General features: G+C 38.9%; 1 protein-coding gene across 8 annotated transcripts in view; it reads left to right on the top strand.

Moving 5' to 3' along the window:
- Nucleotides 1-17,440, top strand: part of sgcd (sarcoglycan, delta (dystrophin-associated glycoprotein)) — a 557,633-nt gene that overhangs the window by 509,470 nt on the left and 30,723 nt on the right. For all 8 annotated transcript variants that reach the window (XM_072590525.1, XM_072590522.1, XM_072590523.1 and 5 more), the window contains 2 exons: nt 2,518-2,605; nt 10,611-10,730. In XM_072590525.1, coding sequence (XP_072446626.1) covers nt 2,518-2,605; nt 10,611-10,730 — 208 coding nt within the window. The remainder of the gene's footprint in view (nt 1-2,517; nt 2,606-10,610; nt 10,731-17,440) is intronic.

Raw genomic sequence — 17,440 nt, 5'->3', positions numbered from 1 at the left:
GTCCATTTCACCAGCTAGAATTAAAGCAGATCTACTGATGTCAGATCTTTGTGGTAGACTGTCCCATATTTATTTCCACACTGTCAGTTTCTGGACAGTCCAAGCAAACATTGCCTTTTCTGATGAAGCAATGTTGTAGCTAAATGTTCTCATATTGTAATAATGAGCTATGGCCTTTTGTTTAAAATGTTAGTTTATATGGCGGTAAAGATATGGTTTCAAGTTGCAGGGATTTACTTCTGTATAAATGAGTGCCCTTCAATTCTAAATTGTTAGTAAAAAAGGACCAACATCAAATTCTATGGAAAAGATATTGAATAAAGCTTGTCGTACAGATTTATTGTCCTGTAGTTTTTAATGAACAAACTTGACAAGTGATAAAATTATTAATTAACCATCGAGAACATCAATGATATTTAAATCAATTTTAAAATCAGCCGGCCTTGCTGACATCTAGTCAATGTGAAGCAGAAGCAAACAATTGGCATTCAAATAAAAGTGTTTGTGAAATAGATATTGGAAAACATCAAATTAAAGATTCAGTTCTTGTTCCTGTCAAGTTTTAAAAAGGGGGGCACAATTTTTATGGGAAAGATGTCTTTAAAAACTGTCTTAAATACATTATTTTTAGCATTCAAACAGACAATAAAGTAGATGCGATTTCACCAAACATTTGTATGTGATGTAGCAACAAAGTTATTTTTATGGTTCTGTCTCTGTAAGCAACACTAAGGTCTTTATCATGAAGATCAATCACTTTAACATCCAGCTTCTCTTATTTATTTATCAAATACGACCATTTTCTCTTTGTATTCAATACATATATTTATAGTAAAGTAAGAAACTGTGGATACTGGAGATCTAAAATAAAAACAGAAATTGCCGGAAAACTCAACAAGTTTGGCAGCATCTGTGACAGCTGATGTTTTGAGTCCAATATGACTTCTTGGGGACTGAAGAAAGGTGGAAATGTGATGCCTTTTACCCTGTTGGTGAAAGCAAGAGGAGCAAGTGGAACAAAAGAATAGGCCGGGCAATAGTTAAAGGATGAAGAAGATAAGAGATCAAAGGTGTAGTGGATTAAAAATGAAAAAGGAGTGGTAATGATTGTCAAAACATGACCAAGTATAGATCCAAAAGTGTAAAGTTTGTTTACTGGAACCAAGATATAGGGTGAGATGAAAACGAAGTACACCAAAATGGTATCCATGGTCTCAAATTGTTAAATTAAATGATGAGTCCTGAAGGTTGTGAAGTGCCTAAGCGGAAAATGAAGTGCTGTTAATCCAGCTTGTGTTAGGCTGCATTGGAATGGTACGAGGACCAAGATGTACACTGAAATGGCAAGCAGCTGGAAGGTCAATGCTATTCTTCCAGATAGAGCAGAGGTGTTAAGGAAAGTAATTACCCAGACCAGATTTGGTCATCCCATTGTAGAGGAGACTGCATTGTAAATGACATATACAATTGACTAGCTTGAAAGAAGTTGCTGCTTCACCTGGAAGGCATGTTTGAGACCTTGGACTGTGAGGATGAAAAATCTAAGAGAAATCAGAGTTAATGCTTCTTCAGAAACAGTATGGAGGGAAATTTGTGTTAGACTTCCCATGATTGCTGGGAAGGTGCAGTGGGAGAGGGGTGAGGTGTGAAAGTGGAGTGGATTAGGATTCACAGCGTGAGTGCATTAACTCCACAGAGGCTCGTATACCATTACCAAGTCAACCTTTATTTACACATGTCCATGATATTGATCCAGCTCCCTCAGAGGCAGCTCTCAGAGTGAACAGAATCTCTGACACTCCTGTTTATTTTTTTTTTATTAACCAAATTACAAAACACAGTTTACAAAAAACAGTTAACATTTACAGCTGTTTACAACAGCAAGTTTACAAGGGAGAGGAGCAGCAAAGCTAGGCACCAAACCCTACCACTCAACCAGTTTACAGGGAGATGAGCACAAACCCCAAATCCCAGTTCCACATATAAAGGTCAGCGACAATGACATTTGAACACTCCTGTTTATATCTGTCAGCCAGGGCTCCCTGACTGGAGCAAATTAACAGTCCTAATCAGAGAACTCATATTCTATGAAGTCCAACTGGTTGACCTTGTTATAATCACTATGGGAGCAATCCCTTTGGAATGCTGATAAAAGCAGAACGCTGTTTTACATGGTATCAACATGATGGAGATGGCAGAAATAGCAAAGGATGAACATTTGAATATGGAGGCTGTTGGGGTGGAAATTAGATGCAGAATTCCTTATTATTCCCAGTTCTGTACAAGAAGTGAGTAATACTAGCCATGATGGGAAGAGGCCCTGGCATTAATTGATGGTGGGATGTCCATAAGTGTACCCTCCTTCCCGGTTTATTGTCCACCCCACCATACCACCACCAAATTCACCTGACCTATTTCTTATGATTGGCATAAATAACATGGCTGCCACAATAATAGACTAATACTCAAAGGAATGTACCTAACATAATTTTCTTTTCTGACATTGCTTTTTTATAGGACAGCTCCCTTTACTTGCAGTCTTCTAGGAATGTTACAGTGAGCATCCGCGATAGTCAGGATCAGACTGTTACGCAGTTAAATACAGGTAAGATTGAATATCATGGAGCGGGAATGGAGCTCTCTTGTGAGATACTTTCAAGCTGGGTGTGCTGAAAATAACAATGAAGACGATTGACACACAGGTTGATCTGCTGATGTTGTGCTGCAGTGCATTGCTCTGCTGCATCATCGAGTGGTTAGTCAAGATTTTTTGCAGCAGCAGCTTTCTCAAATGCACTGTGTTCCTTATTACCTAAAAGCTGGGGCTTAGAGGCTAGGTGAATGAACTGAAGAGATGAAGTCAAAGAAAATGTTTTCTCTTAGGGAGGAAGATACCAAAAGGTGGAACTTACACATTTTTGCATTTTATTGAAATTAGTTCACATCGTAGGCAGCTAATAGGGATAGTGGTTGTTGGGGTGATAGAATGTCATGCCTGGCATATACCCACCTCTGCTGGTATTTTACCTGTGGAAGATGGAGGTGATCTGAATCGAGGCCCTTCACTGGTCAGTTAAGGTCACTTAAAGATGGCCGCTTACTACTGCAGTTAAACCATGGCAAGGTTGTGAGTAGGGAGGGTCCACATAGGAAATTCACCTCTGCCAACCACCAGCACTCCAGTAGAGAGAGCCACCCAAGCTTGAACAGCTGCCTTGCCCCTGATTGAAGCCCTATCCTTATCCTAATCAGCAATGGACTAAGCGTTTTTATCAAGGCTGCTCCACATAGCTCAAATACAAGCTCCAACAACGTTCATTGTTGGAGACTGATACCAACAGCTCTTGGAAATTGGCATCCTCTCTCCTGGAAGCAAAAGGACTAGAAGTAGGCCATTCAATCCCTCAAGCCTGCTCCATCATTCAATTAGATCATGACTGCTTCAACATTCTGCATATCCACTTTTCCCCATAACACTTGACACCTATTGATCAAGAATTTATCTATCTTGGCCTTAAATGTACACAAGGACTCTGCCCGCATAGCTGTCTGGGGCAAGGAGCTCCAAAGACTCTCAACCCTCTGAGAGAAGAAATTCTTCCTCAGCTCAGACTTAAATTGGCACCCCATTATTCTATGAAAATGAGGACTGCAGATGCTGGAGATCGGAGTCGAGAAGTGTGGCACTGGAATGGCACAGAAGGTCAGGCAGCATCTGAGGAGCAGGAAACTTGACGTTTCAGGCATCAGCCCTTCAGGAATGATGAAGGGCTTATGCCTGAAATGTCAATTCTCCTGCTCTTCAAATGCTGCCCGACTTGTTGTTCTTTTCCAGCACCATACTTTTCAATCACTTTATTCTGAGATTATGTCCTTTCGTCCTGGAATCTCCATGATGAGAAACATCATCTCAGTAATCCCCCTGCCAAGCTCCTTAAGAATTTTTATATATTTCAATGAGATCATCTCTCATTTTTCTTGACTCCAGTGGAATCCCAACCTGTTTAGCCCTTGTTGATAAGACAATCCCTCCATACTGGTTCTGAAGAAGCATTAACTCTGATTTCTCTCTGCAGATGCTGCTAGAACTGCTGAGTTTTCTCAGCAATTTCTGTTTTTGTTTCTGATTCCTAGCACTCTGTATGTTCTTTCATTTTTTTTGTTATCCTTGTGAACTCTTCTCTGAATTGCCTCCAGTGATATTATATCTTTCCTTAAACAAGGGAATCAAAACTGTTGTGGTTCTGTTCGCTGAGCTGGAAATTTGTGTTGCAGATGTTTCGTCCCTTGTCTAGGTGACATCCTCAGTGCTTGGGAGTCTCCTGTGAAGCACTTCTGTGTTGTTTCCTCCAGCATATATAGTGGCCACTATAAACACAGAAGCACTTCACAGGAGGCTCCCAAGCACTGAGGATGTCACCTAGACAGGGGACGAAACATCTGCAACACAAATTCTCAGCTCGGCGAACAGAACCACAACAACGAGTCCCCGAGCTACAAATCTTCTCACAAACTTTGGAATCAAAACTGCTCACAATACTCCAGATATAATCTTACCAGCACCTTCTACAGTTGCAGTAAGACTTTCTACTCTTATACTCCAACCATCTTGAAATAAGCATGGTGTCAGAGAGTTAACTGCCTGATAGCTATAAAATCCAATCATGGTTTCCTGGGTTTGCAGAGGTGGGTGCATCTGAGATGTTTCAACTCTTGATCAAGGTCGCCACCTCCATGTAAAATTTAATGACTAAATTATTCTTCAAAAGAGAAGATTTGAAGAAGACAGTTGTTAGATTCAGTTCCAACTTTTCTGAAAAACACATTAGAAGTTTCCTCAATTTCATTATTCACATATAACCTGGGTCGATCACAACAGCTCCGATGTGTTTGGTTCAGTTATCAATACTTCTTGAGTTTGCTGTGGGGTATTAAAGAGCTGACACTTTTCAATGGAGGGGAGAAGGAAAACCAATGACAGAATTGATCCACACTTTCCATTCTTGGTATCTTTGTAAGTGGTTTCTCATTATTCCCTTCAGGTCAAGGTTGCATTTATGATGAGAATGGGTTGCTACTTTGTCATCCTGTTATAGCTGTTATAACTACAAGTAACAACTCACCTGGAAAAATGAACAGAAGCTTGCTTTGCTTCTATCAACTGCAGCACAGATTGAGGTTATTTCCACTGTATCCATCCAAGGGAAACTGGATAAGTATGTCACCCAGGTCACTTAAATTCCATGGAATTGAACTGCAAGAATTTTAAACTCCTTCACTGAACAAGTAACAATAACTCACACTCTAAGCCAGCAGAATCCAATTTAAATTATTGATGTCACTTCCTGACATATTCATTTCGACCTGATAGTTATTTTTATGAGGAAACCAATGCAGGATGTAACAGGGATATTCCCAACAGGTTAACCCAGTGAGAATGTGGTTCTGGGGAAAATGATGTCCTAATGGGAAAGTTCAAAGTTTTCTTAACCTTTTTTTTGGGATCAGGAGAAGCAGCATAGCTACTCTGGTCCATACAAGGGTGTCATTAACATTCAACCAAAAGAATTGCAGATGCTGGAAATCTGAATCAAAAACAGAAAATGCTGCAAAATCTCAGCAGGTCTGGCAGCATCTGTGGAGAGAAATCAGAGTTGACGTTTAAGGTCCAGTGGTCCTTCTTCAGATCTACAGTTCTGAAGAAGGGTCAACTGGACCTGAAATATTAACTCTGATTTCTCTCCACAGATGCTGCCAAACCTGCTGAGATTTTCCAGCAATTTCTATGTTTGTATCATTGATGTTTACTGTCTCAAACTTGCTTGTAGCCCCACTGCAGGATGACACGATCTACAGGTAGTGCATATTTCTGTCACTCCCTGCTTCATACAATTGCAAAGTTAGAGAGGGATGCTAGCTTTAAAACATCAGGCCTTTTTTTTAGCTTTCTGCAACCTGAACTGAGCTGCATCAAAACTTAGTTTCTGAACATTAACATGCAATTCGGAAGTGACTTCCAAGATCTTGGCTCAGTGACACTTGTTATAGACCAGGCCAGACCCCCTCAAAGCATTTCAAGAAAGTAGCCTGGGCCCTGACTTTGCTAGTTGCTTTAAGCAGGTGTAAAGTGGAAATATCAGAAGTGAGGCAGCTGGCCCAACCAATTAGTTTTAAACAAAACAGAATTTATTTGCAAATTAACCGAATGAAACACAATCAAAAGAGAACAGAATATAGTAGAACCTAACCTATCCAAAAACCCAACAGATTATCCCAACTTAATGATGCTGTTCCAAATACTTACAACAATCCCCATAAACACCCCTTGGCAAAAAAGGAAAAATCCAACACCGGTTCTTACAGAAGAGATGTCAGAAAGAGGAAGGTTCATCATGGAGCTGCTTCTTTAGGTCCAGCAGCTTCACCACTGACTGCCTGCTAAAACCAAACCAAACCAGAGCTAAGCTGAGCTGGGAGAACTGGCCATTCCCCTTTCATTGTCCAAGTTTTTTTTAAACTTGATTGCATTCTCAAGTAGTTAAACCCAGACTTTTTGGAATCGTTGCTTTTACAACCTCTCTTTAAAAGAAGCTAAGGACAGCATAACCTTGTTAAAGGAACAGCACTGTTGGAATAGCAATGTACTTAGAAATTAGGAGTGGCTTAAAATTGAGCTTGTAATTGGTGGCGTTCCCATGCATTTGCTGCCCTTTCCCCAGATGGTAGTGGCCGTCGATTTGAAAGGTGCTGTCATACGAGCCTTGGTGAATTTCTGTGAAAATTTCATGGAAAAATGCAAGTGAATGAGTTAACATTTCACACCTTGGGTGACAAATGTTCTTTTCAATGATTATATTCTTGTCTATGACCCTCCCCCATAGGTGTTGCATTGATGATGTGTCAGACAATTTTCAGTCAAGTAGATCAATTGAAAACAAATGCAGTTTTTAAACTGCTTGAGCAGTAAATCTTTGCAAGCTTGCAGTTGCTGGTGTGTGCATGTCTAAGATAAACATTATGAACTTGTTGACAGAACAGGAAGAAGATAAAACAAAACAAGGATAAGTTTAATTATATGCATGAATGAAACATTTCTTAGGATTTAACCTTGAGGTACCAGCTGTTGAGACGCAAGGGAAATTATTTTGATATGGATAAGGTGTTAATTTACAGCTTATTTGCCCACAGCAAGCCACATGATGCTTTTCAATTCTGAACAAGCACAAAAATGTTTGGTTAGCTCATTTTAGATTGGGAATTCATTGAGCGTACATGCTCTCAGAAATAGCTCCAATTGTTTTCAGCTGATGTACAACATTATCATGCTCTTTGTCAATGTTGCAGTAACTATTGATAGTTACTAGGTGAATCTTGACCCTGCTGCCAGAGGGAAAGATATTACGTGGATATTTTATCAGAAACATGTTAATGAAAAGAAACTCAAGATAATTGACTCTAGCAAATCATCTAATGGCCAATTATAGAGGAACACAGGGACATTTGGTGAGCCATCTCTAGATGAAGCTACAACTAAAGGATGGAAGACAAATGTAATAACACAGTTTTTGTTGGAATAGTCAATTGCAGTACACCCATGATGCTGATGTTTGCCCCACAGCAATTTAACACTACGAGCAGCGTTAATTGACTTAATGTAAGAATAACACCCTTATCTTAGATGGAAGTCCCACCACAGAGAATTGCTGCAAAGTGTTCATGAATAAACAAGCTAGTGGGACAAATTGGGATAAATAGGTCTGGTGCAGTTGGCATTCCAGTGACAGTTGTCCATAATTTGTAAGTATTTCACAGTAAATTATCATTTCTAGAAGATAGGCAGAATGAAAAGGAGGGGGTGTAGGTCTGATAATAAAGGATGACATTAGGACAGAAGTTAGATAGGATCTTCATTCAGAAGTTTTGGCATTAGAATCGATACGGCTGGAGATTAGGAATGAGAAGGATGAAAAATGACAAGGAAGAAAAAAAATACTGGTTTGATTAGTTAATACGTTCATTAACCATAATTATACAAGTGAATAAACATTAAACAAGAAATAATTGGAGCTTGTAAAAAATAAATATTCAGATTTTAATTTTCTTATAGTGTAGACAAGTCAAATGGACCAAAGTAATCTGGATGATTTATAGAATATTTCTGCAGGGGCTTCCTAGAACAATAATTCACGGAATGACCTATGGTCAAAACCCAATAAATACGTAAAATACTGTGGGTTCTGGAAATCTTAAAGACAAAATGTTGGAAATCAGCAGAATCTGTGGCAAGATTAACAAAAGTTCAGTTCATTAAAAAACAAAGAACGCAAAAAGAAAAATCCAACTGTGGATCACTAGAGAGGTTCGGAGTAGCATTTTAATGTTGCAAAGATAGTAGTGAGTATATGGATGGAGAAAGTTTTAGAAAACGGTAAAATGCTGATTAAATAATAAAGAAAGAGAATATTAGAGTAAACTAACCTGATATAACAACCACTATACAAGGTTTTACAATTTTGTGAAGGGAGCAGTTAAAATAAATATTGGTTCCTTCAAGGCAGAAATAGAATAAATTATGTTGGGGATTAAGGAAATTACAGAGAAATGAAAAATATATTTTATTTCTGTGTACACAGTGGAAGTCAAAATTATGTCCCAAAAATAAAGACAAGCTAAGAGACTAATGACAGTAAGATAATTAAAGGAGTTTTATTGGCAAGGTGAAAATATTAAAGCAAGTGATTAAAAGTCAACAAAACCCAACAACACCATATCCTGCATCTTGGAGTTTGAAAAGAGAGTGGATAAATTGGATCTACGATTTTCCAAAATTCCATAGATTCTAAAATAGTACCAAGGGATTGGAAGTTAGCAAATACAAGATTATATTCAAGAATGGAGGGGAAAAACAGACCTAAAAGTCAGTTAACCTGACATCAGACTTCAGAAAAATCCTTAAATCAAAGACTGAATAAGGAAATCTTAATAATTTCCTTAGAAAATCATAATCTGATAAGACATCAAAATAGCTCAACCTGAGGAATATTATGCTTAACAAAAATTGTAGTCTTTTTTGAGGAAGTAACGAATAGAGCAAATAAAGGGGACTGGGTAGATGCAGTATACTTGCATTTCCAAAGAAATTGGATAAGGTACTATGCATAGATCTCAAAGATTGAGATCTCGGATTGACAGGCAGGCAGCAGAGAGTGAGAATAAATTGGGTATTTTCAAATTGGCAGATTGTTTCCAGTGTCCCACTATAAAAATCTGTGCTGGGGCATCAGCTATTTACAGTCTGTACTAATGACGAGAACGGGCATTACTGATCCACTTTTCTGTTGACCTAAATGGAAACTGCTACGTAAGCAGTCAGGAGGTTACAACTGACTTCAAATATATAAATGTTAAGTAAATATGCAATACAGTGCCTGATAGAGTATTACATGGAAGGTCATGAAATTTGGAAGCCAGAGTAAAGAAGCAAAACTACCTTTCAAAGGTGTACAACTTCTAAACGTTGATGATCAGAGAGACTTGGATGTAACTCGTACAAGTGTAACCCAGATGGCATACAAAAACAACAAACAATTGGGAAGGAAAATTGCACATTGGCTTTTACTGCTGGGAGATTCAAATACCAAAGCAAATAAGTCTTGTTATTTTCTGTACGACATTGCTGAGACCACACCTAGCATACTATGCACAGTTTTGGTCTCAGTATTTAAGGAAAAATATATTTGAATTGCAAGTGATACTATGGAGTTTCATTAGATTGATTCCTGAGATTAGATGGTTGTGCTATGATGAGAGGCTGAATAAATTGGATCTTTACTCTGGTGCTCAAAAGATTGAGAGATAATTTACAAGATTTTGAAGGGGCTTGACAGAGTAGATGCATGTTCTCTGACCACCACATCTAGCAAACAGAGGGATAACCTCAAGATAAGAGTTCATAGAATCCCTATAGGGTGGAAGCAGGCCATTAGGCATATTGAGTCTATTCCCAACTCTCTGAAGAGTATCCCACCCCGACCCACCCTATGCTTGCATTCCTCATGGCTGATACATCTGGCCTGCACATCCCTGGATACTTCAGGCAATTTAACATGGCCAATCCACCTAACCTGCAACCTTTGGACTGTGGGAGGAAACCAGAGAACCCAGAGGAAACCCATGCAGACACGGGGAAATGTGCGAACTCCTTGCAGACAGTCACATCAGGATGGAGTCAAACCTGGGTCCCTGGTGCTGAAGACAGCAGTACTAACCACTGAGCCACTGTGCCACCAGTGAATCTTTGGAATTCTTTACCCCAAGGTATTGTGGATGCTCCATTATTGAGTATATTTACAGCAAAAAGAGACAGATTTTGATCCACCAGTGAATCAAGAGATATAAAGAACAGGTAGCAAATGCAGTTGATATTGAATCTCTGTCATACCATGTCGTACCATGTGGCAGAGCAAGCTCAATGTGTCATGTTGCCTATTCCTGCTTGTCTTTCACATGTTCTTATATTCATTTGGAAAACAGCTTCTTGGTTGCATTTCTACATGTGACACTCATTATTCCATTTCCAATGTCTCATAATTCTTTGTGTTTGGCTGCAGGAAGTGAAGCTATAGAAGCACGTGGCAAGCGCTTTGAAGTCAACTCGAATACTGACAAGCTATTGTTTTCAGCGGAGGACAGTGAAGTGGTTGTCGGTGCTGATCGTTTACGAGTCTTAGGTATTCATATCTTTTTTAACCCCATACAGCTCCATTACTGGAATTAAGAAATAGGGATGATTTACTCATAAATTAATCTTGATATGAATCATAGATGCTTCAAAGTAAAAGATTGCAAAGAGAAAATGTCTAAGTTTTCTTTAAAATTCCTACAAATGACCAATAAAATCAAAAATACTGAATCAAAAACATGCATAAAGTGGTCAAACAGAAAAGTGAATATATAATACTAACTACTAAATGATTACCTTGTCAAAGGTCTCACTGCACAATTGCCAGGTTCTGCCTGGTAGGGTTTGGCAGTAAGCAGCAGCTTGCCAGACATCTGACTGAGTATTAATGAGATTGTTTTAATGTGTTTCCAGCACATCACAGGAAGCCAAAGCAGTTATATGAAATTAAGGACAATTTGTTGCTCTGTGTCACTCCTAAGGACAGGAAATGCAAGAATTGCTATGGAATGGAATATGTTTTGCAGCACATTCATAATAGGGCTCCACCTCTTTGTAACTGGCACTGCAGACAGTTAATGTGCTGTGACAAATGGGGAACATTTGTTTTTCTGGGAGAAGGCCAGAATGTGACGCTTTCAGCACATTTTGTTGAAATGTGCAGAGATCATTTTTAACATATGATAAAAGGAATAGAATTGATCCTTCTATTAACTGATCAAGCGCTGTGTGTGACGCAAGCAATGAGTCAGGTTATCAGCAATCATAGAAATTAATGGCATAAAATAGAAACTTGCCGTGGTAATACTTCCTCCGTGTGCTGTTCACAGGAATAATCAGAAATGTGGCACATGGATGCTTTGCCAAAGGAATAATGGAAATGTAACCTTTGCATCCTTTAAGAGAGAACTATATGGATGATATGAGGGTAACATAACTCGAGAGCATGTCGGATTAGTTATGGAATATTTTAGCGAACAGTGTGGAAAGAATTGATAGGTCGATTGGTTTCCATCTGCACTGTAAACATCTACAATTCCTTGGTTTACAATGTGATCAGATGAACATATTTCTCCTGTGATATGTCCAAAGACATGTTTGCTATTCAGTCCGAATAGTCTTGAAGGATGGTTAATGCTCTGAATAATTAGGAATACTCAGAAGAAAAATTATCTTGGAAAGTTGTTAGCAGTGTGTATGACAGTACAACAGGGGAATACTTTGAAAGAAATCACTGTAAAACAAATGTGGAACTTTCTCAAATGCAACTAGAGATTGGGGATAGGATAATTAAACTGTTACTTCAATTCCCTAATTCTCACTTGGTCTTCATATGATGCGAAGTACCAAAGCCTGGCCTGCAAATTCTAATTCAGTCTTCAACTCCAACCAAAAGACAATTTATGATGTAAAAATTATAAACATTCTCTAAAGAATTAATTTAGTGCTAATTAATGGGCAGATCATTTCAAAATAAAACAGCAGATGCAAATTGGCCCTAGTTGCTTACATTACCCTAGCATAATGGTGAAAGGACAATTTTTAAAAAAATTCTTAATTAATGTCCAAAGTTCAGTAATGCTTGGAGATTATCATCTCTCCAAAGAGATCATTAGGAGTTCAGATATGAGAGCAGAACATTCTTGTTACCCATCATCAAATTATTCCCTGCTCCCAACAGGTTTTGAAAAAACCCAAGAGGGGTTATTCCAAATTGCTTTCCTGGCTAAATGTTTGAACGCAGTAGTTTAAATTATGTTAACTTATGGGACGATGAGAGATGCTGATCCAATTCAAATCCACATTACATTTAAAGATCAATCCTCTGCTTTGGTTACTCTTCAATGAAGCAGAGAGGATTCAAGCTATAATCTGGGGAACAACTTTAATGTAGCATGGATTTCAGATTGTCAGGAAAGAGTGAAAAAACACTATAATTGACCTAAATTTAAGGTCTAGGGCACTTTACTGGGACCAAAAATGCATGCTGCCTTTGGTCAGTTTCTCCTGTCCATATAAAGCAAAGTTTCACATTTACCTTGGCGGGCCTGCTCCCTCTGCAGAGTTTCAGCCTGACAGGTCAGATACAAGTCACCTCCTCTTGTATAACCCAGTTAAAATGGCATTGAAGTTATTTTGACAATAGGTGGCTCTAATTTGCATAAATCATGAGGTCTTCATTTGCTTTAGGTAGCTAGACTTTTCATCCCCTGTAGAACACTGCCGATCAAGCTGGTAAATGAGAGGATTATGAATCCTTTCACTCTAACTGCACAGTTTCCAATTCATTGAATGAACAAAATTACAAGCTTTTCCAGATTTGTCATTTGGCAGCCGTTAATACTGATCAGTACTGTGTATTGTGATTGTCTAAACTTGGTTAAAAATCACCAACACCAGGTTATAGTCCAACAGGTTTATTTGAAAGTACTGTACAAACTTTTGGAGGACTGCTCCTTCATCAAAAGAAATTCAATGCCATTTTAACCTGTTGGACTATAACCTGATGTTATGTGATTTTTAACTTTGTCCCTCCCAGTCCAACACCAGCATCTCCACATCATGTCTGATACTTATCATTGTAGATAGGGATATAATAATTATCTTAACAGGTTGAAAATAAACTTGCAACCTGCCCACCTCTGAAGTTGTATTTCAGAAACACTTGTTTTTTTCATAACAAGACTCTCCTGCTAATTTTTGGTGAGGTTGAGTTCATGTTAAGACCTAGAACACTTCCCAAGTTTTAAAAAGAACCAAAAGAATTGTGGATGCTGGAAATCAGAACCAAAAACACAAATTGCTGGAAAAACTCAGCAGGTCTGGCAGCATCTGATGAGAGAAATCAGAGCTAATGTTGCAGTCCAGAGATCCTTCTTCAGAAACCCCTTCCAAGTTTTGATACTGGTCATCCATATGAATTTCCTGTTTGAGATTGCAAACTGCCTTATATACATGTTTTCACAAGCAACACCTACCTATTTGACACTTGTGCTAACATTATCCAAATCTTGATGGTAGCATAGAGTAGGTTTTCATGCAGTTAGTAGAGGCTAAATGCAAACCCAGGTCACAGAACAAAGTGGTTCAAGAAGGCAGCTCAGCACCATCTTCTCAAGGACAACTAGAGATGGGCAATAAATGCTGGCCACCCAGCAATGCCCACATCCCACAAATGAATAAATACAAAAAACAAAATGTCTCACTCAGGCTGTGGTAAGTCTGTGTGTAATTGCCCATTTATTGAGCCATTGTTAAGACATGCAACCTACACTAACACCAGGAATGGGAAAATCACTATTGCAGGTGGAGGTGAGTTTGTTGTCAGTCATTTAGATGGAAAATGCTTGTCAATTCTTCTGTTTCTCGTCAACAGAGATGGTAATGTAAATTTGGAAATTTTTACATACCATTTTACGTATCTACAACTGTTGAAAAGTGAAACATTTTCAAGGACAGCCTGATCCTGAGGTACAATGTGTTAGCATTTCATTTCACCTCTGTGACCTGAGTTTGTCTTGTAGCACTAAGATCAATTCTCCCCTAATGAGTAACTGCTGCCAATGAAATTAGTTTGGAGCTAGTTCCTAACAGGTATAATCCCATGACACAAGCAGAATATGACACAATTAAAAGAGGCAAAGCATAAACAATCTATTCAGTCTCTGCAAAAAACAGGAAAAATATCTACTCTGCATGTTGGCATATTCCACTTAATAAGCTTAAGAACCTTGGAAATATCTTCAATAGGCAGTCTAAGGAGCAGATAGGGTGATTGGATGAGCAGTGCCAATGCTTGCACATTTCCATAGACACAAGGTGCACAAAATCTACAAGTGTCTACATACGAAACTTCCTCTCCAGCCTCTCAATAATGATACAAACTTGAATTAATACTGTCAATGTCTGCACCACTCAGATATGTTAGTATAAAGCAAAAATGCTGCTGATACTGGAGATCTGAAATAAAACCGAAAGTGCTTGAGAAACTCAACAGGTCTGGCATTATCTGTGGATAGAGAAACAGAATTAACATTTTGAGTCCAGTGACCCTTCGTCAGAACTCAATTACAGTATTTGTTTTACGAACCAGGTTTACAAGTAGAAAAAAAAGATCAAAGTACAAATTTTACAAGCAGATTTTACTGATCTGCACCGAAACCACATCTACATTTCCTGCTACTACTAGTCTCTGTAGAGTGATGAATTTAATGATTGTAGCTTCGTGATTTAAATCTACAGACACTCCATTAACGTGGAACATAGTGCAATCATATTCATTAAACTTTGCAGCAGTAGTACAGAGGGTGTCTTAGGACTGAATCTTCTGCTGTTTGATGAAGTGTTAGTTACATCAAATTTTTTGGAGGGATTTTTGTTGTGACTCTAGTGAAATTTCTTGCTGTAGCTTTCCAAACTTGCCTCATTAATCTACCCAGCCCCAATGGCATCCCTCTCTTCCATTTCCGGTCCCGTGTTTTCACTTAGACTTCCCAGAACAACTTACCGCTCAGTTGATATCTGCCAAAAGACTGTCAACCTTGGCAATCTTCAAAAGGCCCCTATTGACCTTCTGGCATTGCCACTCACCAGCAACATATTGGTATAGCAGCCACAAAACCCTGCTGTTAATGGCACATGGACAACATGCCTAACAGTTTCTCATGTGTGCAACTCCATTCTCTCACTCCAGTTGCTGTTTTACCGTAGAGTTAGTTGGTTCATCTCACCTTAGCTAAATTCCAATTAAAAAGCCTCAAGATCACCACTACTCTGTACCCAATGCCCACTGGAGATTCACAGCTTGCCAATGTCCAGTAGGGGAACATCACACATAGACAAATAATCAAACAATTCCTAACGTGAAGTTTTATTTACAGCCAGCAAAAGCAAATAAACAGAAAATTAATAGAGACTGAAGTTCGTTCTGGCAATGCAAATCAAATGGTGGCATTATGATCGATAACTGTTACATTCCACAAGGGTTTGATCCACCCAGCTCTGAGCTACTAGAACCAGCTGCCAAGCAGGTTCTGACTGTCTTGCTACGCTTGAAACAGCTGAGCTTTTTGTGTGTAAGGAGAACGTCCTCATTCTCCTCCTCCTTAGAAAGCTGCTCCCACCCATCCAGTTCCTCAGCATTGAACACATCAGCTCATTGCCTGCTCGAACTCTGCAAAGCACAGCCTGACAGTGTGATGTGGTATACTTTGTCTGGATTGTACTGAAGGGATTCCCCTAAGTCTGATCCAAACAGTGGAACTGCACCTTCAAGAGCCCCAATGACTTCTGCACCATGACCATGATGACAGCATATGCACCAACTTTGGGAAGGTGCTTTACCGGCTGAGGGACCAAGATATTACATCAAAAATGGAGTGCCCATTGTGCTCCAATCCTCTTCCCATTCCAAACCCATGTCAATCATTTAAGTTTTCATTGCATTTAGTAGAGTCCATTATAACACTTACATGACAAATAGTCATGATTTGGAGATGCCGGTGTTGGACTGGGATGTACAAAGTTAAAAATCACACAACACCAGGTTACAGTCCAACAGGTTTAATTGGAAGCACACTAGCTTTCGGAGCAACGCTCCTTCAGGTGACTATCACCTCATGAAGGAGCGTCGCTCCGAAAGCTAGTGTGCTTCCAATCAAACCTGTTGGACTATAACGTGACAAATAGTATTCAACTCCTCCACCCGCACCCTTGGAAGTTTCACAAGGGATGGGAAGCTTTTAGCCAGCATTCTTGTCTTTTTAACTCAAGGCTGCTAATGTCTGCATCATTAAGGTGCCAATATCATATTTCCAAGGATCATTGTCATGGTGCAAATTGCCTTTGATAAGCATTTGAACCATTAGCACTTTCACTCCACATGCATTCAAATGAACAAAGAAATGGTTGTAAATTAAGTGCAGCTGGAAGTTGCAAATGTAGGCTTCATGAACTTACCCCTTCAATGTCTTAGCATCCAGCAGATTTGGATCCCATGCTTTGGTCTATTAAAATAACATTGATTCTGCCCACAATGTACACTATCCCAGATACTTAACAGTTGCAGTTAACATTTAGAGAATAGAAATTTGAACAAAATAGACTTGCTGGGCTATGAGGATAAAGTGGTGAAGTGGGGCTTATTAGATTGTTCAATGAGCCAAAATGGCCTGTTCCATGCTGTAATGACTCTATGTGTAAAGGCTATAATTTGGAAAGTGAAAGCTAGCTGCTGAGTATTAACTGAACAACATAAAATGCTTCCGAAAAGTTTGTTGTCACTTTTCCAAATCTGTGATGATTGAGTTAACTGATCCAAACCAGAGTAGTGATACTGCTGCCAGAATGGATGATCCCCGTTTACTTTAAGACTCTGATACGGCAAGCAAATGTACATAGGAATTTCAGGTTCAGTTCAGACATGATTAGGCTTGTCTGTGGTGCCCTCTTATGGTCAAATAACCTGTCAACTGCTACTGTCCACTTCTCCATACTTGAGCGATGGCTACTAACACAGAGTAAAAATGAATGACCAGTGTATCGGAAATATAACCCAGGAAGGAAGAATGTTTTCAAAGTTGTTACAAAATAGGAAATACTGGAACTATGAAGCAGGCCAATCATAAGCTGTAAGGTAACAGTATTGAGACTAGGATATTTCTCAAATTTTACTTTTATTTTTGTTTCCTTTTAGCACATTTGGTACAGTGAAGGAAATAACCGTTGCTTTTTTCCTTAGCCAATTTCAGAATCTGAATT

The sequence above is a fragment of the Chiloscyllium punctatum genome, chromosome 20 (assembly GCF_047496795.1).
Source record: "Chiloscyllium punctatum isolate Juve2018m chromosome 20, sChiPun1.3, whole genome shotgun sequence".
In the NCBI taxonomy this organism is placed as follows: domain Eukaryota; kingdom Metazoa; phylum Chordata; class Chondrichthyes; order Orectolobiformes; family Hemiscylliidae; genus Chiloscyllium; species Chiloscyllium punctatum.
Note: the sequence above shows the minus strand (reverse complement) of the source record. Positions and strands in the feature narration are given on the sequence as shown.